The 27,510-nt window shown below is 33.4% G+C and overlaps 1 protein-coding gene across 1 annotated transcript in view; it reads left to right on the top strand.

The window, feature by feature from the left end:
* Positions 1 to 27,510, top strand: part of LOC142331330 (uncharacterized) — a 135,172-nt gene that overhangs the window by 96,401 nt on the left and 11,261 nt on the right. Inside the window, exon 3 of the mRNA XM_075377158.1 lies at positions 26,863 to 27,039. Coding sequence (XP_075233273.1) covers positions 26,863 to 27,039 — 177 coding nt within the window. The remainder of the gene's footprint in view (positions 1 to 26,862; positions 27,040 to 27,510) is intronic.

The raw sequence follows: 27,510 nt of genomic DNA, 5'->3' as shown, positions 1-27,510 counted from the left end.
CTTCGCAAATCAGCTGATTTCCAAGTCGAGAGTTCTAACATTCAAATCCTAGTAAAGGCCTTTATACTTTTATACGGATTTGAATACTAGTTCGTGGATACCGGTGTTCTTTGGTGGTTAGAAAAAAGCTTATTAAAAAATAAAGCTTATTGACGGCCAATCACTCACTCGCACGTTACTACAGTGCCGTTGACTGGTGTTTCACGAAGAACGTACGATCAGAAAGGATCGTACTCTTTGCGAAGGCCGGATGAATGGAAGCTACTCAATGAGGCAAATAAATCAGCTCGTTCGTCGCCTGGAATTGATATGAGGTAGAAGAATCGAAAAGAAACTGATACGCGTATCGGGATTAAAAAAATGTAAATCTAAAATTATAGGTTGTGAAAATATGTGTTTTTAACAAATTTTCATTATGATACAGATGTTCGACCCATCAAAAGCCTACACTTTTCAACCATTGACCAATCGGAAAGCGGGTACTGTTTAATATATCAGCTCTTTTTTTACTTTGTTTTTAATTGGATTAAGTAGTTATCAAGCAGAGATTAATTTGGAAGTACACCAATAATTAAATAAGTTTTTCTATATTACACTGTTTTTCCTTCTGTTAATTATGTCGAATCCTGAAGAAAAAAATGTCTTTTAACATCGATCGATATTAAAGAAAAGAATTTATGAACTAAAAAATTATGACTAAAAACCTATTGGCATAGATCTGCATTATTTAATGTATTTTTTTGAAAAATTAAATTATGTTTTTCAAAACGTAATTTTGAAAAATTAATTAAACGTAAAAATGTGCTCTATCACTGATTTAAATCAATAATCCCAATATTTTCTCAGCAGTAGAAAAAATACGGTATGCAATTCTATATGACCGCCATTAATGCACTTTTGCGAAATTTACGACACGAGCCTTGGCGAGTGTCGTAACTTACTTCGCGCTTCAGCATCAATGACTATCATTATAAGCTTGTTGCAAAATGTACCATTATAAGTGCTTTGAAATAAGAACCGGTTTTTAAGAATCACAGAATCAAGAATACAGCAACATTATCCAAGAGGTGGGTTAAAAAGTGAGCATGAAATATGGTCAACCGGAAATACATTTGTTGGGCTACGCAAACCTACGTAATTTCCCCGGACGATCGCTAATGCACATTCGATTGAATCATCCGGTTTAAATGCAATCTGCCGACAGCGAAGATCCCCTTTAACTTTCATCCGGAAGGTTGTGGATTCGAATTCCGATGAGGCTTATCAATTTTTCATCCGCTGTAAAATTCATTTCATTGATTAAAAATAAAACTGAGTTATCTCAAAACTATATTTGTAGCTAGGTCTGTAGTCAGACTGAGAGAGAACGAAAAAGAAATATATCGTTGTAATAATACCTAATTTAATCATCATAGATCATCTGAAAATTCTTGCAACAATAAATCAAACTATAATCGCATTCATAACTTAACTTTAGATTTGCTTTTATCTAGAGCCTATAAAACCCTGAATTGGATTACAAAACTATGACAAAATTCGGAGCGAATACGCACGAGTTTTGAACATAACTCAAGCGGTCGATCCTAAGGATTTTGCACCGATTCATTTTAGTTTATTTTAAATTATCAAATAATATTTATGCACATTATATTGATTTATTAATTAATGTGCAAATTTATTTCAATTACTTTCAAATATTTTCATGATTTTTAAAACTACTTTGATATTGTATTTTTTTAATCTTTAATAACTAGTATATCATGTAAATATTTTTATAGAAATATGTTGTAATGTGCATACTTGAAATAGGATTTTCAAACGCTTTCGTATGACATTCGGCTTAATGAGTTTCAAATATTTTTGGTTTATATATTTGGAGAAAACAGCCTCTTCTGCTTGGAATTTTGTTTTTATCAGATATTAACTGTGTTCTTGTTGTTCTTGATGTTTTGTTTTATAAATTATGTTTTTGTTTTGCTTGTCCTTTGTTTCAATGATATACTGTGTTGTTATTGTTTCGTGTAATATTTTTACGTTTCGTGTTGTGTTGAACATGCTTTTACCTTCTACGGGTAGGTAGTTCAATTCCTTTGGTTAGTTAGATCTATTCTGCCTTGCTTAAGACTCTGTGAGATGTGTTTTGATTTGAGTTCATTAAATAGTAGTACACCGATGGGATTGTCACACGTGGTATTCGCATCGGTGGCATCCTGGCCGAGGCGGACTGGAATATATCAGAAGCCGAGTTTTCGAAGATGACCTCCGATATAGCCCATAAGGGCTCGGAACGAAGGGGATGGTGGAGGGTGTCTTCCCCTATGGGGTCAGGATGTTGTCACCATTACAAGAAGAAGAAGAATTTTTCCATAATTACGTCATGAAAAAGTTTGGAGTCGCAGTTCGGAGTTACTGGAATATAATCGTACATAAAAACATATAATCAAATACTATACCGACCGGAAGTCGGACAAAAAAATACTTGTGATCAACATTTGATAGCATACACTCCTACAAAGATGCGTATACCTACTTAGTGTACTCTGTAATTACCTTAAACTATTTTAATTTATGTTTTTTGGAATCGACCGTTTTCAAAGACATTTCAAATGTGTTCTGAAGACCACCGATGAGAATCGTGTCGCTCCTCAAAATGTCATAGATTTTTACTATGTTCACGAATAACACGTATTCTGTGATAAGGAAACCGCTCTTTTTTCGAGCCAAATAAGTGTGTACTGTTTCTCATCGGTGCATCAAACCGATCGAAACGCAGGTGATAGTCAAACGGAGTAACGAGTAGTCGGATTCCTTTTCTATCCTGTAGACGATTGAAATTGGTTGTTGACATAAGCGTAGATTTGTGTAAGTAGGAAGTATACGTCGACAAAGTAGTCGGCCTATACCCGTCATTATCTTGAGGTTTGTGTTGAAATTTATTGTGTCAGAAATCTGATATTTTCTTACTGAGATTCTCTTCTTGTAATTGTGATGAGTTTTTGCTTTCACCATTGCGCGCGTGCGGGGGTGGGGCTTTAATTTGTGTGTATGTATGTTTGTGTTTTAATCAAGAGATTGTGTTTGACTGAAGCCCTTCAATTCTTATCTTTTCATCATTCAGCGAACTAGAATGTGTGCGCGTGAGTGAGCGATCGAGACCACACGCCTTAAGAGTGGATCGGTGGAAGTTTAATTTGGGATGCAGTTAAATTAATTCAAGTCACAACAGATAAAATAAATAATAGAAAAAAGAAATAGTTTCACAGAATTCGGAAAAGGAGGATGACTCTTGTTTCTTTATGACTTCAAAACCCTGTTAGGTATTCATTGTTTAACAATATGTACTGTATTTATTTATACTTTTATATTTTTTTACTTTTATAACTTTGTACCTTTTTAGTAATTTTTCTGCGGCTTTATTATTAATGAAACTGTAAAGTCCGATCTGTTTCCCCTTCTGCGATTATCATTGCTTGGATTAATCAGTAGATTGGTATTTGCAATCGAATAGATTCAATTTATGAACCGTACGGAACGGTTTGTAATTTTAGTTTAATACTGTGAAAATTCTATTATGATAGAAACGCTAATATTATTATTATTTCTCGTTTTTAAGTTATTACCCTTAATTTAGTAATTATTTTAATATAATTTTTGGCTCGGATTTATGTATATTTTATCTTGCGTATGTCTTGTATTAAGACCATTTTATTTATCTATATTGATTTTTTATGAAGTAGTTATTAATTTATTTTCATTTTTTGTCTATTAGACGAGATATAATGAGATTTTTGTTAATTTTAAAAAAAATTCCGATCGTATTGTAGTTTTAAGTTTCTGTTATTGAACCGTGTGAGGCGGAAAGAAAAGGGTTGTCTGTAAGACTCGGTCTCATGTTTATTAATTTGAAAGAATGATGTATTTATCAATATAAATAATACATCATCTCAATAAATTATAACATTTTCATACGTAAGCTTAAGTGGGGAAAAATTATACGCATAGGTTAGAGTATAAGGTTGAAAGTTTTATTTTAATATGAAATGTAAATTGTGCGTGTAATTTATTTTATAACGCGATTGGATTAACGTGAAACACGGTTGGAGTATATTAATCTATTGAAATTAGAGGTAATTTATATAGATGTGACAGAAACATTGATATCTCAGAGAAATCCGGACGAGGAGTAGTTTCGATAGTTGTCAGCGATGACTTTTTTCTATGGTTTGCGTTTGTTCACATCTACTGGAGAAGCCGAGGAGATTCGGCTAAGGTAATAATTCTGAAGGATTATTAAATAATAATTCTTTAGACAATAATAATTGTAAAGGATTATTCTAAATAATAATCCTTTAGAATTATTATCTTAGCGCTTAAAATGTTTAAGCTTTATGTATTTTTCCGTAAACCTAAAAACATATATTTATTTATATTTTTTTTTTCGCAAGCCGGATTAAACGGATAAACGGTAAACGAATAACAGTTTTGGGTGATTTAAATGAAATAATCAATTATAGTTCTTTATCGTGTATAAACTAAACTAAGGAGTTCAATAGGTTTTTTATTTTTGAATAATTTGAAATTAAATATTTTTGTTGTAAACCGTCTCGGAAGGACGACATTCAGTGATGTCACATTTCAACGAAGTTAATTTTAGAAAGAAAGTTTTCGATTAGTTCGCCGACAGGTTTCATCTATAATTTCTCTTATTTAAAAGCGGCAGTTTAATTCTCACGTAACGAAGTAGCTGAGGATTTGGATTTTGGAATTATACACCTGATATTTTGCCTCTTTTGTTACCTCCTTAAAGGGTAGTGGTCGGGCGATGGATCTGTCTCTATATAAAATACAGATGACAGAAAATCTATAATATATAGAATGAATTGTGACCCTAGAAATGGATTCATACTTCTAGATATCCGATACTGTTCGAAAAATATTTGAAGACAAGTCTAAAAACTGGTTGTGAGATTTATTATGAAAAATTAAAAATTTTAATCGATGTTAAGAACAACGATTAAAAGGAAAATCAATTTATTTTATAAAAATTTCGTTAAAAATAAGAGTAATGCATACGAGTATTTATAGCTGATCTGAAATATTTTTGAAGGTAAAAAGGGACCTCATAATTTGGAAAGGATTTTTTTAAAGAAACAACGTTTTTAAAAAGTGGATAAAGCCGGCAAAGGATTGCATAACTTCCTCGGTGTTTTGGGCGTACCAGATTTTTAGTTCAGATATTCCATAGATTTAAATCTATGATAACGGTTAAAATCTTTGATAATAAATCTGATATTTTTTTATTTAAGTGGAAAAAATGCAAACGTTTTATAAAAATCATTTGGGTCCCAGTTTTGTATTTCTCGACGAAATATTGTGTTGATAAGTATAATTAGAGTATAATTAAAACGAAAATATGTTTTCGTAAAAATATTTTGCTCCCATTCGACTCCCTCGCTCGATAACTAACTTTTTAATAATAGCCACGATAAAAACCTGACAAAAAATTAAAATTATAAAAGAATAAAAAAAACAAATTTAATTAAATCAGCGCTCATAAGATCGATCATCTTTTTTAAAAGTTCCCGTGTGATCTTACATTGATACGAAATACAGCTGGATTATTGACCTTGCAAATTATAGTTACAAAAAAATTGATTTTGATGTACGGGTTCTGCTCAGCCTTCATGGAAATTAAAAGTTGATTTATCGAAGTAATTATTTACTTCATCTACACTCATACATATCCTCATTCATCCTCTGAAGTAATACCTGAACGGTAAGTCCCGGAGGCTAAACAGGTAAAAGAAAGAAAGACAGCTAAATCCAAGATGGCCGCAACACTAGCGCTGCGGTGGGTTAGAATTGAACTATAATAGCGAACTATTACAGCACTGGTGGTTGAAATACGAACTAGAAGAAGATCCTAGCGCTGTGGTGGGTGAGAATCGAACTAAATATGACCACCATCGTGTATTGATGGTGGTATTAATCCCGGAGGCCAAACTGGAAAAAGGAAGGAGGTACAGTAATCTGTTAATACATCGAAACACTTCATTTATTCCTGTCGACACCTATTAACTACCCGTTCTTCTGCAGGTGAAGGCATCAGTGTATCTAACTGAAAGGAATACGTTAAACTGCCCCTCAGCGTCACTATCTAAGTGGCTAACAGAGAACGTCCGTGTCGAGTTTTTACGGCTTTCATTTCTAAGAATAAGTATGGCTTAGCGTTAATTATTTCGCTAGGTTTTATCGTCGGTATAGTTAATTCCTATTATTCACCTTAGCGATAGCATTAAAACGACTGCAAAAACCAACTTTTAGGTCGGGTATTGTATATCTGTTGCAGTGGTTCTTCTATATGTGTAGTACGTATCAGTTATACGTATACAGTATACAAGTTACATTACATCAGGATGTGGCATGAGAGGCTATACTGGGGCGACCCTATTTCGTATGCTGCACCTCACCAGTCAAAGACGCGTACTTCACGACCGTTTCGTAGACCAATACACAGTAAACTGTAGTATTTGCAGGTACAGCGTCATCACCCACCGGGTTTTTCTAGTGGTGAACGCGTCTTCCCAAATCAGCTGATTTGGAAGTCGAGATTCCAGCGTTCAATTCCTAGTAAAGTATTTATACACGGATTTTAATACCAGATCGTGGATACCGGTGTTCTTTGGAGGTTAGCTTTCAATTTACCACACATCTCAGGAATGGTCGAACAGAGACCTTACAAGACTACACTTAATTTACATTCATACATATCATCCTCTGAAGTATCATCTGAAAGGAGCCTGTTTCCTGTTTAGCCCCCGGTTATCTGGAGGCTAAACAGGAAAAAGAAGGTACAACTCCATCGGTCTTAAAGGCAACCCTTTAAATCGATAGGACCTGATTTCAGCGATTCGTTCTGATGAGAGCAAATACCACGTACAGAGGTACATCCTTCTGAACTCTAAGTAAGTGTATGCCAGGTCGCTTTCTTCTCGACCGTAATATGATCTCTGGAAATCTATGAACACTCTGTACATCTTACTGGTATCGTCTTTCAAGTCATCGTACGGATATTAATCTGAATTCAGATAGTCTATCAAAATCTTTATCTTGCAAGAGTCGAATTTCGACATGTGTTTGGTCACTTGGTTTTTTCTATTACTTGGAAAGCCAGTATCACAAATCTCGGTTTCTTCTCTTGTGACGTGATCTACACTGTTCACGTATTGGTATCCTTTGTGTAACACCCGACCACTCGTGTGTACCCCAAGTGTGGAAACTGATCGTCAGTCTCTTGTTCAACTTCAGCAGCTAGTCCACGACGGTCTCTCTTATCCAGGTTTCAAGGAAGGAATTTCTCATGGGATTTTTGTGATTGATAATGTTGCTCCATGGTTCTCTTCGGTACAAACGACCGCATTTGCATTGTTATTGGCTCTTATCAGTACCAACTCCTCTTTTACTCTAGTTATGACTCGCTTGAAATCTTCAGCTAAACCCACGAACATCATCAGCGGTACATGGAGAAGGAACTTTCCGTTTTCATCGTCATATGTCATCATTACCGAATATCCAGACGGCTTTTTCGACCTCTTTATGAGTGTCTCTCAATGAAAGCTTATTCTTTATGGTGGTGGTCACGCCTAAATACTTAACCCCCCCTTATTTCTATCGCGTTCAATTCGTAATGGATCTCACTGAAGAAGAAAGCGACCGCGTTGATCGCCAACTTTGCTTGAGTAGCTTTCCCGTTGTCTGTCACATTCTTCAACATCCCTTCAACAGAAGAATACTTTCACTAGGTAATATGCATACATAGAGTTGATTCATAGGGATTCTGATCTCATCTCTATGATTGAAAGTGGCAGAAGCAGGGAATGTGTATGATACTGATAGTACACAATCGATTTATCTCGCATTAACTAGTCAATAGAAAGCGGATCCATCATTCTAACTGTATAAAGAAGCACAACCGACTATTGCAATAGTCTTGTTATGTCGTCAGCAACGGTTATCGCTTTTTCATCCCCTCCAACTTTTTCACCTTAACACCAAACGATTGCAAGAACTTGATGTTGAAAAATCAACATCTTGCTATATTTAAATAGATGTAAATAAAAAATCAATATTATGTTAAGACACATCCGCTCTTCGTTTCAATTCCAAACGAAGGTTGACGTTTTCACCGCGAAGATTCAGCAATCGATTGTCTTGATCGGTCGGTTGTATGACTATTTTCCCTATTGTTTTTTGATCGACCGGTAGATACATCGGGTTCAACTCGTGCAGTACCCGATCCTGTTTGCAGTTAACGTAACTGCCTTTGACGATATTACACTTCACTCGGATAACATTTACAGACGTTATATTTACAGGATTTTCAGATGCGTGTATAATATTAGGCAACAGCAGTTTCAGTTTAAAACCCAGCAAAGGAGCTAAGCTATGTTGGCAAGTGAAATCTATATATGCAGTACTTTTTATTTCCGTCTGCAATGTGTTGTGTTGTTAGCTCTGATGTGTACGACCTGTCCTAAGTCTTTCAACTGATTTTCAATCTAATCTGCAATATCATCCAACTCATAGCAGCCGGTAGGTATAGCAACAGTATAATTTTGCTTTACCGATATAATTGTTGTTTTCATGTTTGTTTACATCTACCGGATAAGCGAACGTAAATCTCTTATTAACATTCTCTTTCACGTTCGGTATGCTGTTAGCAGTCATTATGTACTGTAATCCCACTTCCCATTGCTCTGGCGGCAGTTCCAGCTCCGGAAAGAAAGTGTCTGTGATTAAAGATCCGTTACCGCTCAACGATATTGAACGCGACATCGTTCTACAGAATTAAAATACCAATACTAATAGCAATACATTATCCTGATCGACAATCCATTCTCTTTCTAAATTATTAATCAGATCATAATAACAAGTTCTGAATTCGTACTGTGTTGATGGGAAGAAAAGTAGTTAACGTAGGATTTGACAAAGGAAATCTAATTCATATGAATATTGTACATCGAATCCTAAGAGATCAATCCAGAAATCAGAACGTTCATAGAATGATTTAATTACCCTGAGTTCTTCTGATATTTCAATAAGCAAGTTATGCTGTTCAGTTAGATTTTCCCTTATTTCCTCCGAAAGATGCTTTTTGTTATTTTCCATAATTTTAACTATCGAATTAACTTTCGAATTGACTTTTATCGCGTTTATGATTTCTGTTTCTCTATTTACGATACGAGTATTACCTGCTTTCATGAAAAAGCTATCCAGCAGACCAACAGGTATGCTGTATAATCATTTCATCAACGCTAAGTTTTGATAATTCAACAATCCATTTTTGGTAATCAGTTAAATTTGGTTTTATGTCCTCTGAAAGACAAATCAGCGTAATTTTCCAGAATTTTAGCTGCAATCAAATGATATAATATCGCGTTTACAATTTCTGCTATTTACGATATTACCCTACTTTCATCAACAAGCTATCCAATATACGAATAGATATGCTGTAATCTTATCATTATCACAGAGCTGACTACAGGTGTTAGTGTATACAAGGTAAAGAGACAAGATGTGTTGTGTTTCCATATCTAAAATAGAAACGCGTCCGTCTACCTTCTAGTAATGAACAAGTCTTTTAAATCAAATATTGCTCTGAACGAAATACGAATTAAGGTGGATTGTCATAAGTGATATCCGCTGTACAACTCTACAACGGTGGTGTATCAGACCGTGTACCCCAATACAATGATATCATCAGTGTTGTGTAACCAAGGCTAGTATTGTAGCGACATAGTGTCTCCATCTCAATTCCCCCACGATGGAGAAGGACACCCGCCTCACAGCGTGTCTGGTCGCTACACCATCCCCTCCGTTCCTAGCTATGAGTGGCTTAATCGGAGGACGTCTTCTTGCCCTCAAACTGATCACATCCCACAGTCATCAATCTGGTCTCGTGAGAAGCCACCGATACAGATGCCTCGAGAGACATCCACATCGGTAAATTCCGCCCTAGTCAAGTTTGCCTTCAAAGAACGATATCAGACACCTAACTCTACCACCTAGCCCTCAGGAACTAAGCTAACAGCCTACACGCAGAAGTTCAAAGACCCCGTGACTTACTACAAATTCTAAGTACCGAACAACCTTTGTCGGAGATTTACTCTTTTTTTATCTCCAACAGTAAACCAGCTACGTACACGCATGTGTTTCGATCTTCAGATGGAAACATCTTTTCTGTTAATTCACCGAATACATCTTCAGTAATACTCTCAATATCCTCAATCCTAAGGACTTCTATATTCTTTATTCTATGTTATTTCTGATCTTCTTTTCTTTTTATGAAGTTCTTCCATTTCGTACAGACGTAGGTAGTTGTTTCATACGTACAGTCTAGCGATATATTAAATTTTTTAGAATCCAGTGGTGTGATAGTATTGATAAATAAACTGGAAATATCATCGGTAACATCACCCAGAAATTTTATAACATCTTTATTATTTGTTAGGTGTTTTCATAGTATAACTCTTGGTATTCGATAGACCGAGCCTATCCTTACAAGGTAATTCACTCTACTTGTCTATATCCCATAGTTGTAATACACAACTGCTACTGCTTGCTAATGATGCCGCTACGTAAACGGTATTAGTTTTGTATTACTGTAAGAATTAAAGACAGAATTATTATTTAACGATGACGACGAAATAATTTCACCATTGGCGGTTGGTAACACTGTACGACAACGATATCCATACAACACCTCATATACGATGGCGGTCTTATTTAGTTAGATTCTCTCCCACCGTAGTGCTCAGGTTCTAGTTCGTATCTCAACCACCAGCGCTAGTGTTTATTATAGTTCAACTCTAACCCACCGCAGCGCTAGCTCGCGGCCATCTTGGATTTGGCTGTCTGACTGACTGAGTCCTACTACTTACGTATATTCGGGTTATTACTCCTATTCGGTACCGTTACACGGTTTCATTTACTTGCTTGCAGAGAGCCAATGAGGTTAAAGATTTAAGGGGTACTATTAGATCACAATTTGTATTCTATCTGCTTATTATGCGAACTCTTTTTGCGAATTGCAGTAATAATGTTGTACGGTTTATTTTTAGGTGGTCAAATAATTTTAGCGATAATTCCGTAATTAAGTTGTGTTATATTACTCATTACTTGGGTACATAAATATGCATTCGCATCGTTAAATACGAACGAAAGATCACAAAAATACTGTAAGATTTCTTTATCTTCGTTCGACCGATGATTATACTTTGTTTCGTACAGGGTTTATCGGGAATGTTTGAAAACGTTTTGTAAGGCTTAAATACGGTCAGCTGATTAATTCAGGATATGTAGTCGATTATCCTGTGACGCTTTACACAATCGACTTACGAGTCCCGTGAATATTCAATAGTTTTTTATTTCAGCCGAGTTCTGCTCAAACAGCGACTACCAAAAATCTATCTTCTATGTTATACCTTAAATCGTGAAATGACCTTCCTGTCGTTGATATATTTTTTTAATAATTTTCAAAACTTTAGAATTAAATCTTTGTTACTTTTAATAGCGCTCCCGTAGCCTGGTTTCGGAGCGTTAGTGTTTTGTTTTAATAATGTCGTTTTTTTTGTGATATATATCGATCGGTGTGATCTCTTTGTTCGTAATGTGTGATTCGTGAATTCAATTTAACGTAAATGTATGGTAATAGTAATTCTGTTTTTTATGTAATTATTCGATGATGTTTAAAAGGTTTAAGCTCAAGGAACGGTGTATGACGTGTACTAGCTTGAGTTAGATTAGGTTTGTCCTGCAATGAAGGGGGGATTTGTAAAAATAAAAAATTAAAAACCGTGGTTTTTGTGTGCATATATATATATATATATATATATATATATATATATATATATAAGCATTACTTGCGACTTCTGCAACTGAATTCTTTATTATTTTGGAGAGGAAGTTTTTTTCGGCGGTTCGATACTAACTTCTCATTTTCATTTGGACGCGATTAAATTACGGCATCTATTACGAAGGAAAAAACAATATCTTATATAACAGTATATCTGTATATAACATCTACCTTTGCGATTACAAACATAAACAGTAAATAAAAATATAAACGACAAATTATCTGTCGTTCTGTAACGATCATCTCCCTTAATTATTTAAGGGAGATGATCGTTACAGAACGACAGATAAGTAAGAATATAAAAGAGATAATGAAATGCGAGAGGAAGAAGGATGGTAAATAAAAGTAGATAAAGAAAGATAATGTACGAGAAGTTTAAGAATTTTGTTATACAGATAGGAGAATTAAAAAAGATGGACGATGTTACAAGAGTTATCAAAAGCAGATTTAACACTAGGAATGAGAAGTCTCGTCTGAAAAAAGAAATCCGCTTGTATCAAGCATAGCAATTCTTAAAATACTTCAGTGCGATGTAACTCTTTACGTTTGCGAAATGCGGACGGTAGGAAAAACGAAATGGAAAAAATCGATACCCATGAAAGGCGGCGGTGTTACAGGAGCTGTTGAATATTAGAAATGCTCGATGAAGTTAAAAACCAAACGTCTTTCTAATTGACACAATAAATATAGGAAAATTAATAATATCCGTAATTTAATAATATTTTCAATTTAAATATACATTTATAACAATTCTTGCAAACAAAAACCGAAATACGTCCGTGTCGGAAGTGTACTGCTATTTCACGAAAGTTGTCATGAAAGTGCTAGTTCACGAATGTTTACGGTATTATTATTATTCTTATTTAAAAAAAGGCATTGTTATGATCTTTAAAGGATACTTTGCTTTGTTTAATCTCCTTATTTAAAAGATATAATTTAACATTTAAACCTGTTTTTGATGTGCTTCGACTTCGAAAACTATGGTGAATTAATTTCTCACCTCTTATCCAGTCCGTATGGATAATGATTGTAAATTGGGTAACCACGAGAATATTAGGTTCATCAGTTTCTGACAGAAAAACGATTCTAAATTTGCGCCTCTATAGTGAATACCATATGTGTGTGTATTGTGTACTTAACTATTACTGTACGTAATATGTATTATTACAACCTTGAACATTACATATGTTCCTAATGTACATATTTAATATTACATTAATGTTCAATATGTAATATTGAATAATAATTTTTATCATAAAATAGAAATTGCTGCTTATGTGAGCTTTTATTTTTTACCTATAAAAACGGCGGCTATAGTCGTATTTTTCGTCTTTACCCACCCCGGCCATCACTCTTAACGTATTAAACGATGATAATTAACTATTAAAACAATAGAATTAGTGAAAACTGATATCGGTTGGGATTCGTATAATTGACGTTTTTGTGGGAAGAGGTGGATTTTTAATAAATAATTTTGCCTAGTTATTACTTGTGTTTAAAAAGCATTAAATAGATAATAAAAGATTGCTTTTAGTCGACTTAATACTTAATATCTCTGAGCCTCCTCCTCCTCCTCCTCGATAATTTTTTGAGAAGTTTAGCGAAATCAGTGTAATAAATAAATTTGGTCACTTACAAAATTTCAATTTTTGATGTAAGCACGGTTCAGAGATATAAAGATTAAAAAAACAAAAAAAACATTTTAAAGTACCCGCCCCTATCTTGGCGAAGTAAGCACTCAGACATGCCCCTAGTCACCCGGGTTACTATATTATCTATACATCTGTAACATCATCAGACCTCCTCAGCCATCTTCCACAGGCTAAGAAACTAAGGAAGGCAGCAGTTATTTTTCATTCCCTTTCAATTTTCCAATTAACTTGCAGATCAGAATTAATTCTCGCAAGTTCTCTAGCTACTTTGGTACGTTCAGCTTCGTAGCTGGGGTAAACGTATAAGACATGGCGCACTTCATCAATGGCCGTACACTCCAGACACAATCCTGAATTAATATAACCATATCTGGCCAACCTATTTCGAAAAGCACCATGTTCAGAAAGAAACTGTGTAATATGCCGACTGGGAGAAATCCACGTAACTACCTGAATACTTCTCAAAAATAAATCTCGATAAATACCTTGCGTATAACGGTCATCGGAGGATTCAATCCACCTGACCAACCATAAATGGAAACCTTGGTCTTCTATTTTTTTTTATGTGCCCAGAGGTAAGCTGACCTACCTTCTTGGCATCATAACGTAATTGTCTCTCAGTTACCAACAGTCCCGAACATTTTACGCTTAAAATAGTGTTTATAAGTAGTGTTTATAAGTACAACTGCCTTGATCTCATATTCGACAGAAAGAAAACAGAGACGCTAGGGTAGGATCTCGGTTTCTTTAAAATAGCTTTTATTATAAATTTCTATAAAATTAATAAACCACCCAAAGTCCCTCCCCAAACGGATATGCCATATTATAACATACTCTGCACTAGAGCGTAGTACATTGTTTTCAGCGCCGTAATATTAGACGTGCGATTTAATTTATAAAATTTATACGCTATAAAATGTCATCTTATAGTTGAGAAATTACACCAACATATTTAATATTATCAGCTTTCTGCATCGGCATTTATTTCATCGCGCGCATCTACATCCATAAATTCCCGGATAATTACTTTACAATTGGAATGCAATTTAAACTGCATGTTTATTCGGTTATCCGAGGTTATTTTGCAGAAAAAATTATCTACTTTGTTTTATTGTGTTTAAACTTAAAAAAGTCCAGCAGTTTTTAATAGTACAGAAATCGTTTGTCACTGTGTTAAACATGGATTCCCAAGATCCTACGGAAATAATTAAAGCACAATATAATTTCAGCGAATGAAAATTTCAGCGTTTTATATCTATGATTCATGTACGGTTAATAAAGTAATCGGGGATTCTTTAGTTGATCCATAAGATATTAAGGTGGATTCGCTTGATACCGATCGACAGAATCTGAGTTCGAACTATAAGGTAACCTCTACAAGATTTAATGTTAACCCTATGCTTCCGTATTTTTCAAGTTTATTAAGTAATTTTTCACGGGGAACCGTGTCAAATGCTTTTGCCAAATCAAGGTAAGTTGTAATGCTTTTCTATCTCGGTTTAAGTTATGTGCATCACTCTTTGAAAATGAAATTAAAACGCCTTCTGAACTTTTTGTTTTAAAAACGAACCGATGACTTTCAGTGACAGCATCATTGTTCTAAAAGCTAATTAAAATTTGTTTAATCCAACGTTGATTGAAATCTGCATATTTCAAAAAAGGCACATATTAATTATATCGAACAAGCTATAAATACTTAAGTAAATGTTCAAAAAATCTATCCTTCGAATACTTTCATCAGTTGACGGAGTATGCGGGCCGCTACAAAAAAGTGGCAAAAAAACAACGCAAAAGTGCACTCTTATCGTATTTGTAAAGAAGCTCGTATTTGTAAAGCTCGTTACACGGCGTAAGATGTATAATTTTGTAAGAATATTACGTTTATTCGATAGCAACGTAACTTCAATGTTCGGTCGATGTGTAATTCTGGATTAAAAAGGATTACACGTGTTCGTTTTAATAGTCTTATATGCATGCATGTACGAGTATTTAAATAGCTTTTCTGATAAACATTTAACAGTTGCCGATGAATGAAGCGGTGGCAGTAGGCTAGCGGGATGTTATCAGTGCTCGTTTATCTGTTATAAATAAGAGATAACGGGTCGAATGCTGCAGTTCAGCGACCTTGAGACGTTTGCGTTTCGGCTGGCCTACTTTATCTATAAAGAAACACTATGTAGTATGCGATCCTGTTTCGTTGCAGAAATTTCATTTTTACGTAAACGTAATTTCGTAAACGTATCAGGCGGTTAACGAAATTAAATAATTACGTAACAGATTTGTTACACTACCGAAAACGAAAAACTATACTTTGGATCTCCTCTTGAAGAAACGGTTGTAAATTAAGCGATAAATAAACGCCGTAATTGTGGAAGATATCATATCATCTTTGTAGAATAAATAGTGAATAATTTTAAACGGATCGGGCGAGAAGGAAGGTAATGGGCCAGGCGAAATATTTTCTTGTTGTAACTCCAAAACCAATATTCTTTAAAACGCATCTGGTTAAAGTGCTTTTTCTTCGTCTGTGTTTCTGTACGTAATAATAGCATTACAAGAGTCCGAAAAGGCTTCGCATTACAAAATTGAATGCGACTTTAGTAGTAACAGAAACGATTGTGTATAGCCACAAAAATGCTATTTTATGGAACTTCGAATTCTTTATTCGCCATCTCGGATTTTTTTTTGTAGAATCCGACTTTTTTAAATAGCATATAATGATCACGTGTTAAACAAATCATTTATGATTAATATTGCTGTTACATCGGTGACCACCACGCAAGAAATAAAAATAGGAAAAGCTGTTGTATCATAAATGTTGTTTATTTATTAAATAATAAATTGGTAGTTATTTTTCAACGATAACAATTGTTTTGATATTTTATATTCGGCTCGATTCGACCGTGCATGAATCGTCATATCATAAGACCGATGAATAATGCACTGAAGATTTACGTAGTAGTCCATCAAATTTTTATTCTTTAGCGTAATAAAATTATATTTATTTCTAAGTTTATCATTAATTTACGATTCGTTATGAGAATATCGTCTCTGTATGCGTGTGTTTACGAACCGAGGGGAATGTTGAAGGAGCCGAAAAAGGTTCTAAATGTTCGTTTATCACGCTGAACCATCCATCGGATGATTTCGAATCCGAAAACTTTCATTTAAAAAAAAAAAAATGGAAGTAGTAATTTATCTCGGGCACAGACTCATGGTTATTGAGGTCCGGTACTAGGAAATTTCGACGAGATGATTTTTGACTATTTATTTATTTTTAACTGTTTATTTTCGACTTTGTTGAAAATAAACAGAATTTCAAATCCGAATTCCATACCGAGTCGAAGACTAATTTACGAGAAAAATCTACTATTACCGGTCACGACTTACTGTGAAACGTCAATCTCGGACAACATACAGTGAAGAAATTAAAGGCAAGAATTACTGCCTTGAAGGAAAATATATGTCAGAATTAATTTTTTAGTTGTTTTAGACAACTAGGATAGGATAGATATATTAGGAATCTGACAGTTTTTTTATATAATTGCAAGGGTCGTCGACAGAAAATTAGGTTTGACATGACGCATAAGGTAGGTGTAGCAGAAGGATAATGGAGTAGAGCCCTCAAGATCGGTCATCCGAACACCTATCGGGACGGAGAAACTAAAGAAATTTGTGGAGGTGCGACGTGGCCAAGAATGGTCCGTAATAGAGTATAGTGTTTTGCTAGATATTTAATAAGAAAACTGTGTGAATCGATATCGATATTTATCAATGTTGGGGTACTTCGAATCAGATTAGGTGTAGGCTATACAAACCAGTTTTAAGGTCGGTTTTGTTAAGCAGAAGCAAGTTTTATGCGAATGTAACGACTATACTCATAAAGAAAGGTTCAGTATTATTTAATATAATGAAATTTTATTTTTTTGAATGAAGTCTTCTTTAAGTGAAATGGAAAGAATAACTTTAAAAAAAATTTACATTAATTGCGTGTAACCTTTATAAGATGTACGAGCGACGTGAATTATCTAAGAATAGATATTACTTAAGAGCACGAAAAATTAAATCGGCTCTGTAGACACCAAAAAAAAAGAAGAATCTATTAGGGTAACCGATCGACTCTCTCTGAGAGACCAAAATCTACTGCTGGAGAGGAAAAATCATTAAATATGTCGCAGTTTTTCTAGAAGAGTTAAACGGTTTGAAGCCTTACTTTAATATTATATTAATAGTTATTCGTTTCCCAAAGTTCTCAAAAATAATAAATTACACCCTTTTTTTAGATGTAACTTGTGTACCAATTTTCATCCGATTATTTCGATGGCCGGAAAGATTTTTGAAGTATTATGATGAAATTTGATTCGGATCCAAATTTTAAAAATTCAATCCTGTTTTCAAACAAAGCGGTTTGTGTTAAGCATTAATAAACATAACCGTTGATGCACGTGTTGGGTCCGTAATCGTTATGATCGTAGGCTATTTCACGCGAACAGTCGCTCCCAAAAACGACAAGGCCGGTCTTAACGATAACAAACCTCGTATCAGGTTTATTTAGTATGCGAGAAACGAACCGGCTTCCCATCGATTTCTATACCGAGCCGAATCGAATGTCGGATATTTGCACGTTGAGTTCACCGAAGCGCAGATGATATTCGGTGAAGAAGTGACCCTTCATTCTATTCGATCAGGATCTTCGCTCTGATAGAAAGGGACTCCAATCAGTACTTGTACCTCGAATGTTTAACATACGTCACAGTGGTAATCGAGATCTTGTGATACGTTTGTAAAACGAAAAATCGCTTTACACTTTTATTGAGAAAATACGGGTGAAACACAATGTTTCCATAACGTCGCGATAATAAAGCCCGGTGGATTTTGGAGGCTCTTAGCGTCTACTTTTTTAAGAAATTGAACTTTCAGATCGTCGTATCGTAGAACCCTCTGATTTCAGATAATTTTAAACATGACGCTCGTCATTTCGGTATTACTCGACGGGATTTTACCGATTATCCAGGAAAACGGCGGAAAATATTTAAATAACTTACGGTTTTTCGACAAGGTAAAGCCACAAATGCAGGAAAAGTTTAAAACTTTTCATCGGATAGACCGTAGAGAAGCGATAGAGCGAATGTAGATTCTCTAATATTTTCCATCGACTATTTCTTTCAGAGGTACTTAAAGCATAGCGTCTACAAACTGGTAATAAGCTGATTAACCGAACCGCTCGTATACCACTCACCATTCGATTCAAATTCTTTCAGTAAATCGTTTGACATAAGCGACAGTCTAAATGGAAAAGAAGGATTTGAACAACTATTACAGAACGACGAGCTTTCAAGATTTATTTTACTACAAAATTACAGACAAAAATGTATAAGTACAGTATTTCAAATATTGGAATCGACTATTTTCAATGTTATTTGAAATAAAACTATCGGCTTGTTTACAACGGTACATAATTAGTAAATTTTATCGAGAAGTATCTGTAGTCGTGCAGGCTGCACTACTTTGCTAAGTTGTTGATCGATTTTAATAACGATTTGATTTCCCGATTTTACCACGGTAATTTTTGTAAATATAGTAAAGACGTATAATGGTTTTGCAATATGAAAATATCTCATCTTTCTGTTTCAAGCACGGAAGTTGGATCGAACATAGAAATTCCATCGCTCTGTAAAACAGCACTTTGATACGGAAATGTAAATCTCTTTGTATCTTCTACTCGCTCTCGGTTTTGCAATGCGGAGTGTTCCGAGACGAATTCGCCGAACTTCAGGAACTGATTCAGGACACCAGAATGAGCAAAAAAGTTCTTATCGACATAAGTTCTATTTTGTTTATAATTTTTAATAATTCTATTATAATTTGTTGTTAATAATTTTTATTACATTTAGTGGAGGAAATAAAAACAGGCAAAAAATGATCAGCTTGTATTACGTACTAGAAGCGTACTGCCGGGTTAATTGTCTGCAATAACTCGATTATTTGTCGACAGATTTTTAAAAATGAGGTGTCATTTTATTCAAAATAAAATTTTTAATAAATTTTGTAAAAATAAAAATTTGATCCAACAAATAATTACAAAGATATCGAAAATTTGTGAAGGTGACGTTTTAAACATTTTTTGTAGCGTATTCCTATTCACGGATAACGAAAAGGAGCTACCCAGAATCTCCCTGTGACGATCGAGTACGATTATTTGAGGACGAGTGGGGGGTCACGAAATACAAAACTGATAACGTAAAACTAAGTATTTAAAATCATGAAAATAATAATATGAATTTTAAATTACAGCCGAGTTCGTGAAGATAAATAAAATCAGAAACCTGATAACAGAGTGGAAATTATTAGCGTACTAATTGTCCCTAATTGTTAAATGATCGTGCAGAAATTCATAATTAAAAAAAAAAAAATTCTATCAGTAAAAAATTTAACGACCGAGTAATAATTTAATTTTATTCTATGGAAGATATGTTAAATTAATTTGGTGGGTATTAGGAATGGTAGCGTAAGGTTTTTACATAACTTCGTTTTTTGCAGGTATTTATGATATAAAAATAATTAGAACTCTTTTTAAGTGTCACTGTTTATTCCGGTCACTCGGTCATCCCGGTCTCACTTCAAAGTTTTGAAGTTTTCGTATCAACTTTTCTTTTTTCTGATTACGATTCGATGAACATTTTTAAAACGACAAGTTTTCAAGATATTTACGATTTAATAAAACATTTTATATTTCGTTAATTTTTACTAAAAGCGAACTAGGACTTGTAGTGTGCTTTTGTAAGCTAATAGAGAATATTTTCTTTTCATAAGCGAACAGCATTATTTGTAATATCGTATCTGTTTTTCTATCTGTCACCAGGGTATCTCGCAAGAACTGCTAAATTGATTTTACCTTAACCCTGATTTAAGATTTAACTATCGTTATACATGAACGTAGTATAAACTAAAATATATATATTTAAGTATTCGTCGTTCTACTTAAGCACCGTTATTCTCAATCCGGGTCAAAAAATGAACCGAACAACGATTGAGAAAATATCTGTACCGATCGAATACTTCCGATTGCAAAACCGATATTTTCCCACGTGTTGTACAATGTAATTGAATTTAAATCTGTATTCAAGTGAAATCGACTTTTAGCCCAGCTTTTACATGAACTCAGAGTAACTTCGTTTGAAGCGTTAGACGTTTAAACAGACTTCAGAAAGAAATTTTTGTAATGTGGTGGTCCCGTGTTTAAATCCTTCCGGGTAACATCGTAAAAGATTTTTTTTTTTTTTTAACAAAAAATTCCTTCTGCCATACATGACTGACAGCGGCGTAATAATGTATAGATTCGGATTTTCATAATTTTCAACAAAATTTGTCGAAATAATCAACGATAGAAAATAATATATAACGTGTACACGCTCGCTAATAATTATTTATCTTTGTTTTATTGCATTCGTTTTTCAATTTCGAAGAATTTTTTTACTCCGCCTTTTAAATAAAAAAGTCAAAATTTTAAATAAAACATTTTTCAAAAAAAAAGAAGATATTGTCAGTCTTGTATATATATATATATATATATATATATATATATATATATATATATAATAAGAAATTTCCTTTGGAGAAAATGCTATCCATTTTATTTTTGTGATAGAAAGGAAGGAAGATTCAACTTTATTATTATAAATTACGCATCCGCGCCAGTTTGTGAAACGCATTCACTTTTACATCGTTTGAGAAAATGTGTTGTAAACGTTTAAGAGATTCTACATTCATATTTTAGTCAACGTTTTATGACCGGTCTCACTCACACGCTTCGGATTTTAGAGAAAATTCATCAGTGATGTGTATATCTTCTACTTTTTATTCCGATTTATTAGATGTAATTATTCAGCGGTAAAAAATTAGAAAGAATGAAATTAAAATAACATTTAAAAAACAGAATTTCCTTAACAAAGTCTGAAAAAAAAAACGTTTAATAAGTTTTCGTATTTTCAAGTACAAGCTTCTTCGTAAACTTCTGTACCGATATAATTCATCAAACAATTGCCCTTGACTCACACCTTTTTTAAGTCATCGACTTCTGTCGATATTTACTGTGTTTCTTCAGTAGGCTCAAAATGACTCGTATGCGTTTTCCTAAGGTTAAACTAACGCGGCTTGTATGCCGAGGGATGCGGATATAATGTGGTTTATCCTTTATATCTGTTTTTTGGGGAGAAAATCACGCTTTACGGGCTCAAATTTTTTATAACTGACAGCAGAAGTCATACGTGTAGAATCTTGGTATATCTGTGTATATTTTCTGATATCGGATTAACGATGTAAAGCTACGTCGTACTATAGGCTGTACCATTTATTATATTATACAATAGAGTAGAGCACTATGTTAGAGCGGCAATATTTATGTCGTGGTGGTACTTCATACCGTGTTCACTAGACAGCGCCACTGTTTGCCGCATATCGAATGTCCGAATCGCTTTAAACTGTTGAAAATTTAAGGTACATCCGCGTGTGGCGAAAAAATTTGTCTGTGTGTGGGTTTGTATTCGAAAGTGAAGTGATGTGACAGGACGTAACCGGACCCGACGTGTACGTATCGAGACACGAGGTCGTGCGGTAGAGGGAGGCGTAGAAAGAGAACGAACGGAGCGCGACGTGAGAAGAGAGCGAATGGACGTGTGCGTGTGCCCGCGCGAAAATGTATACGGCAGTAGCCCGGCTCCGCAGGCGGGCCGTCCGACGGTCGGCCATTTATTGATGTCTTGGTGGTGTATAGGCTAACGGTTCGATGTCCGAGGAGGCGGCCGGGCTGGAATTATATCGCGCATACTCTGTAACCATGGATACCGGTCGTCATGGGGACCAAGCCGCGCCAGCTGATATCTCCCTCGAACTGTTTATCGGCTGACGGGATGGTCATAATATTATTCTGTATATTGCATTACTTGTGAACGTCGTAGCACTTTCGTGTGTAAAACTATATTTATATAAGTACCAAACACTGAGTATTAATAAAAGTTTTTAGTATATACATTTTTCAAAATTTGTAATAAACGAGGGCCTGCCGAAGGGAACTGAGTTTGATATTCAAATGTTTCTCTTGATGAAATTTTTTTTCAAATTACAGTAGTTAGATAATTATTTATAAATCTATAATGATTTCCTGTTCATTGTTGTCATAATAAGTTTTTCTTTAAATCTTTTGAAATTTGTATCATGAAGATAAATAATCAATCTAGTCGAATCATTGTTAGCACTATCAGTGCTAAATAGATTAAAATTATTATTTGGTTTTTTATATTGAAAATCAAGACTTATATCGAAAATCATAAAGTTTATAGGAAACTATAAGTTCAGTTATGCCAATTAATTGTATTTTATACCACTACAACAAACATTTCTAATTGTCAATTAAAATCAATGGTAATATTAAAAATTTCTCTTCATCAAAAAGCAATTAGAGAACAGGATTACCTTTAATCCTTAAATTTGTTCTTATCAGTTTTGAATCAAAATTATAAGAATTGAACAAATTTCTGATTGATCATCTTCAAATTCAAATGTCAGCTCAATACTGTCTAGTGGAAACAAATAATCTAAAGATTATCAAGACTTAAGCTTTGGTTATTGTTGATATGTGATGCCATTTCATTAAAATAAATTTTTGTGTTCTCCCTATTAGAAATTTGTACTAGTTTAAAAATCAAGTCAAATTTAATTTTAAAGAATGTAATAATTAAGAAAGAAAAATATATAGCAAGATAGAAGAAAGAATAATTACAAAAGAAAATGTATTCTCATACTGTTAGGGACAGGGATCATGGAGATAATTATGAACAATTTTACAACATATCTTCTGTTGTGGGGCATAGGAGTTTCTGTATTCAGGTCAATTGAATCGTAAATAAATTTTTAGCAATATTTTGAACCTAACTCAACAAATATAATATTAGCAAAACTAAATTAATTAAAATTACCACTTTAAGAAGTTAAATAGTTTAAAATAATTTTCAGTATCATTATGGACAAGCATTTAGCAGATTATTTAATAACAATTTCAGTGGTTTATAAGAAGTTGTAAAGCAAAGATAATTTGATCTTGTCTAAAATGAAATAAATATTTAATATTTTTTTATCTGGATCAGTAAATTATACACCACACAACCCATTGGAAGTGGATAATTGTGCTATATCTGGGACTGCCTCAGCAATTTTCTGAATGAAGAACAATGTGAAAACCATGAGAAAGTAGTACCTTAGAAAAAGGAAGAATAAATATAATCTATCAAAAGACCATGCTTATTAACTGGTTCTTATAGAACATTGAAGTTGAAAAGTGGTGGATCTAATTTCATAGCTATTGATATTATATAAAGAATGTTAACATCTGTTAGTAATTAATGTGTGTGTTGTCCTTTGATTTCAGGCAGTGCTCTTAATTTGGTACCATTAGAATTTTATTTTTTCCTGTTATTTATAAAACTGCTCCCCATTTATTTTTTTTAAATTTGGTAGACTTCTTAATGAATGAATATCGATTTGGCATCAAGACTATAGAAAAAGTTGCTTAATCCTATGTGGTATTTATTCCAAGAGTATAAATAAGAGTATAAGTATAAATTTTATGCGAATAAATAAAATGTTTATTATTCAGATTGGTACAAAATTATTCATTATAATTAGATCATGTTGGGAAGAGTAGGTGTGCTGTTACACCAATAAAATGAAGAAAACTGGCCTGTCATTTGCTTATAACAATCAGGCTGAACCAAAGAATATTATTGATGAGAGAAATGACAAAAGAAGAGATTGTCAGATAAAAAGGTAAAAATGAAGAATATATGAAAAATAATAGTAAAAGAAATATATTGTAAAGATAATAAAAATCTGTGAAAAATAAAACAATTATAAAGGTGTGATAATTGAAATTATTGAATATGTACTGTTTGTCCATAATATTTGTGTCAAGAAAATTCAGTTTTATCTGTCAGTCATCTAATTATAAATAAATCAGTTGGTAAATCTCTTAAATTGGTTTTTAATTTTAAAAAATGACAGCAAAATAATCTTTCTTGTCAGTCAAATTAGTGTGCTGCATTATATGAAAGTAATCTTTTCTGGTTTGATAGAGTAGTAGCTGTAATCTTCTTTAATACATAAACATACAAACATAACCAGAAATACATGTAGGGAATTAAGGAAAATTAATCATGGTGAATTCAAGATTAATTAGAAGATATATAATGTTTACTATAAGAAGAGATTAGGTTTTACTCATGATCAGAAAAACCAAAAAAGCATTGCAGATCAGTTATAATGTATTTTTAAACAAATGGAAAAAATCAAAGATATTCTACATTTAAAATTTTTTATTCCTTGAAAGAATTATTTGTGTACTTGTACGACATCCAGAGTCACAGGATAAGACAACTGATTCTCTATGAAGGCAAACACTGTAAAAAGATAATGACTGAAATAATAGTTGGACTCTCACAAAGGTCAGTTACTTGGTAAATTTCTGGAAAATGTGTAGGAATGTTCATATAGCCAATGAAACCATAGCATTTTGTTTCTTAAATAATTATTAACATCAAATAATACCTTTATATGAGGAAAGACTGCTGATCACCCAGAAATGCGTTGTGTATATATGTGAATGAAGCATTGACTACATCGGCAGAAAAGCACAGATATTTGAAATAGACTTAAATTTAAGTTAAAAGAGAACGACTCCTTTTTTAAGATACAGGCTAAAACTTGCATTTAACTTTATGTATATTAACCTTAAAAAGCTAATTCTATATTCCTAGCCTCCTTCTGATTCTTGTTCTGTTTTCATGTACTTTGCAAGATACTGAAGAATCAGGCTATAACAAAACATTTTTCAGAAGAGAGAAAATGTAGTTTTTAAAAATTATATCTTCAAGAGGAAATACCTATTGGTCTTATTAAATATTGGTGATGTAATAACCACATGAACCTCTTTGAAAAAGATCCATCTTAAAATATCAAACAAATTAGGAAACTAATCTGTTTCCCTAGACCTTGCCAGTAAACTACCTATTAAATCTGGTATGAATTTATGAAATGAAAAACATGTTTTAGGATTAAATTTGACTCTGGATGTTTATGAACTAAAAAAAGTGATTAATGGTTCATATATAGAATAGGTGTACTTCACAAGTGTGGATGCACCCTGCTTTAAGGAGAATTGCAATTTACTTGAATTCTTGGGGTTTCTACCAGCTGAGCTCTCAAAACCTGATAGCTCCTGAGGGGATTGTGTTCCCAACAAAGAATTCCACAAATCAGACAGTGGATAGGTGATGAATATTGATGCTTAAAGAAAATTAAGGAGAAGCTAAACTTGTGGAGACAATATAGTGAAAAAGGGCTAATTAGGTTAGAATACAAGGTGTGATATTAAAGCCTTTAAAAAACAATAATTTAAAAACTAATGAAAGGAAATCACTTGTGAGAGATGAACAGAGATGAAATTTGTAAAGCAAATTTTCAATACAAATTAAACAAGGAGATGAAGACACTTGCAGAGGTAGAAATGATGGAAGACAGAGGCAATGTTAACCAGTTAAAAGATTGGAATAAATGAAAAAAAAAAATTAGTTGGACTGAAGTTTATTAAAAATAAAATTACTTCCACAATGTCTGATTTAATAACTGTAAAACTTGCCAAGCGTATTAATTTGAGGCTTAAAATATAACATATCTTTAATGTAATTAATTTTATTTGGTTTCTATGTTTGCACTTAAATTGTAAGTATTTCAGTTGTTTTTTAAACAAATATAAGCAATTCTAAAACAATGCGGTCTTGTGCCTTTGGAAGACCTATTTATTGCTATTCTCCTTATTCAATGGTGATATTGCTGGCAGTTCTATTGGAACAAGAAGTACCAGATCATGAGGTCTTTGTGTTTTTTATTTTTACTATTTTTTTAAAATTAATGTATTTTTCATATTTCCAATCTGCACAAGTGCGTGCGTGCACGTCAAATTTCATATTTTTTTACTATGTTGGATCACACTTTTACGAGCTGTGTGCAAAATGATCATGTTGTGATTAATATCATTGTACATGTACCTCAAAATTCTGTGAGGTGATTTCAAAAAGTTGGTTTCCTTTTGTGTTATTGCTTGTACACACATACTATTGAATGCGTATCCAACCTGGCATGACTTCCCACACTATTGCATTAGCAGAATGCAGCTTCATCAGAACTAAAAATTCCTTCTTTTATTAAGATATGTGTTGATATTTCTTCATTATTTAATTTTTACAGATGGTGGGAGAGCAAGCGCTTCACCATCAGTCTCATCGAGACGATTGTAAATTAGACGGCAGTGGAGGAATGCTACAAAACTTCAATGATTATCTGTCGGACCTATCATATCCGGTCACACAACCTGGTGAATTTATAGTGCCAGATCTTGATCAGTCCTGGTACTCATATATACAGGTGATTGACTTTATATTTTTATATTATTAGTTCATTAACATTAAGACATTAAAAGTTCATCCTCAGTCTTACTTTCTTCGTCTTTATTGTTGAATTGTGTGCAATACATACCCCCTTAAAACTGTAAGTTGTACTCTATTTCAGTTGTAAAATTATACGTAAAAACTTTTTTTTTTTTTAAAATGCTATCCTAAAATAAGGATTGTGACCTTAAAACAAAAAATTGGATACTTTCAACTTAAAAATGGGTAAATATTTGTTAGCTGGTGATACTGTACTCGAGGTCAGCTTTGCATAGCGATTTAATTTCAGTATTCATTCTTCTATTTGTGGCACGTTTTCCAAAGATGAGCATATTATAGACTTATTTCATGAATAGATTTTTCAAACATGTGAAAGACAACTTTCAGTTCAAATTTCTCTGGTGTACAATTCCCAATAAGTCAACGATATCATGTTTTATAAATAAAT

This window comes from Lycorma delicatula, chromosome 10, assembly GCF_047948215.1.
Source record: "Lycorma delicatula isolate Av1 chromosome 10, ASM4794821v1, whole genome shotgun sequence".
Lineage (NCBI taxonomy): Eukaryota > Metazoa > Arthropoda > Insecta > Hemiptera > Fulgoridae > Lycorma > Lycorma delicatula.
Note: the sequence above shows the minus strand (reverse complement) of the source record. Positions and strands in the feature narration are given on the sequence as shown.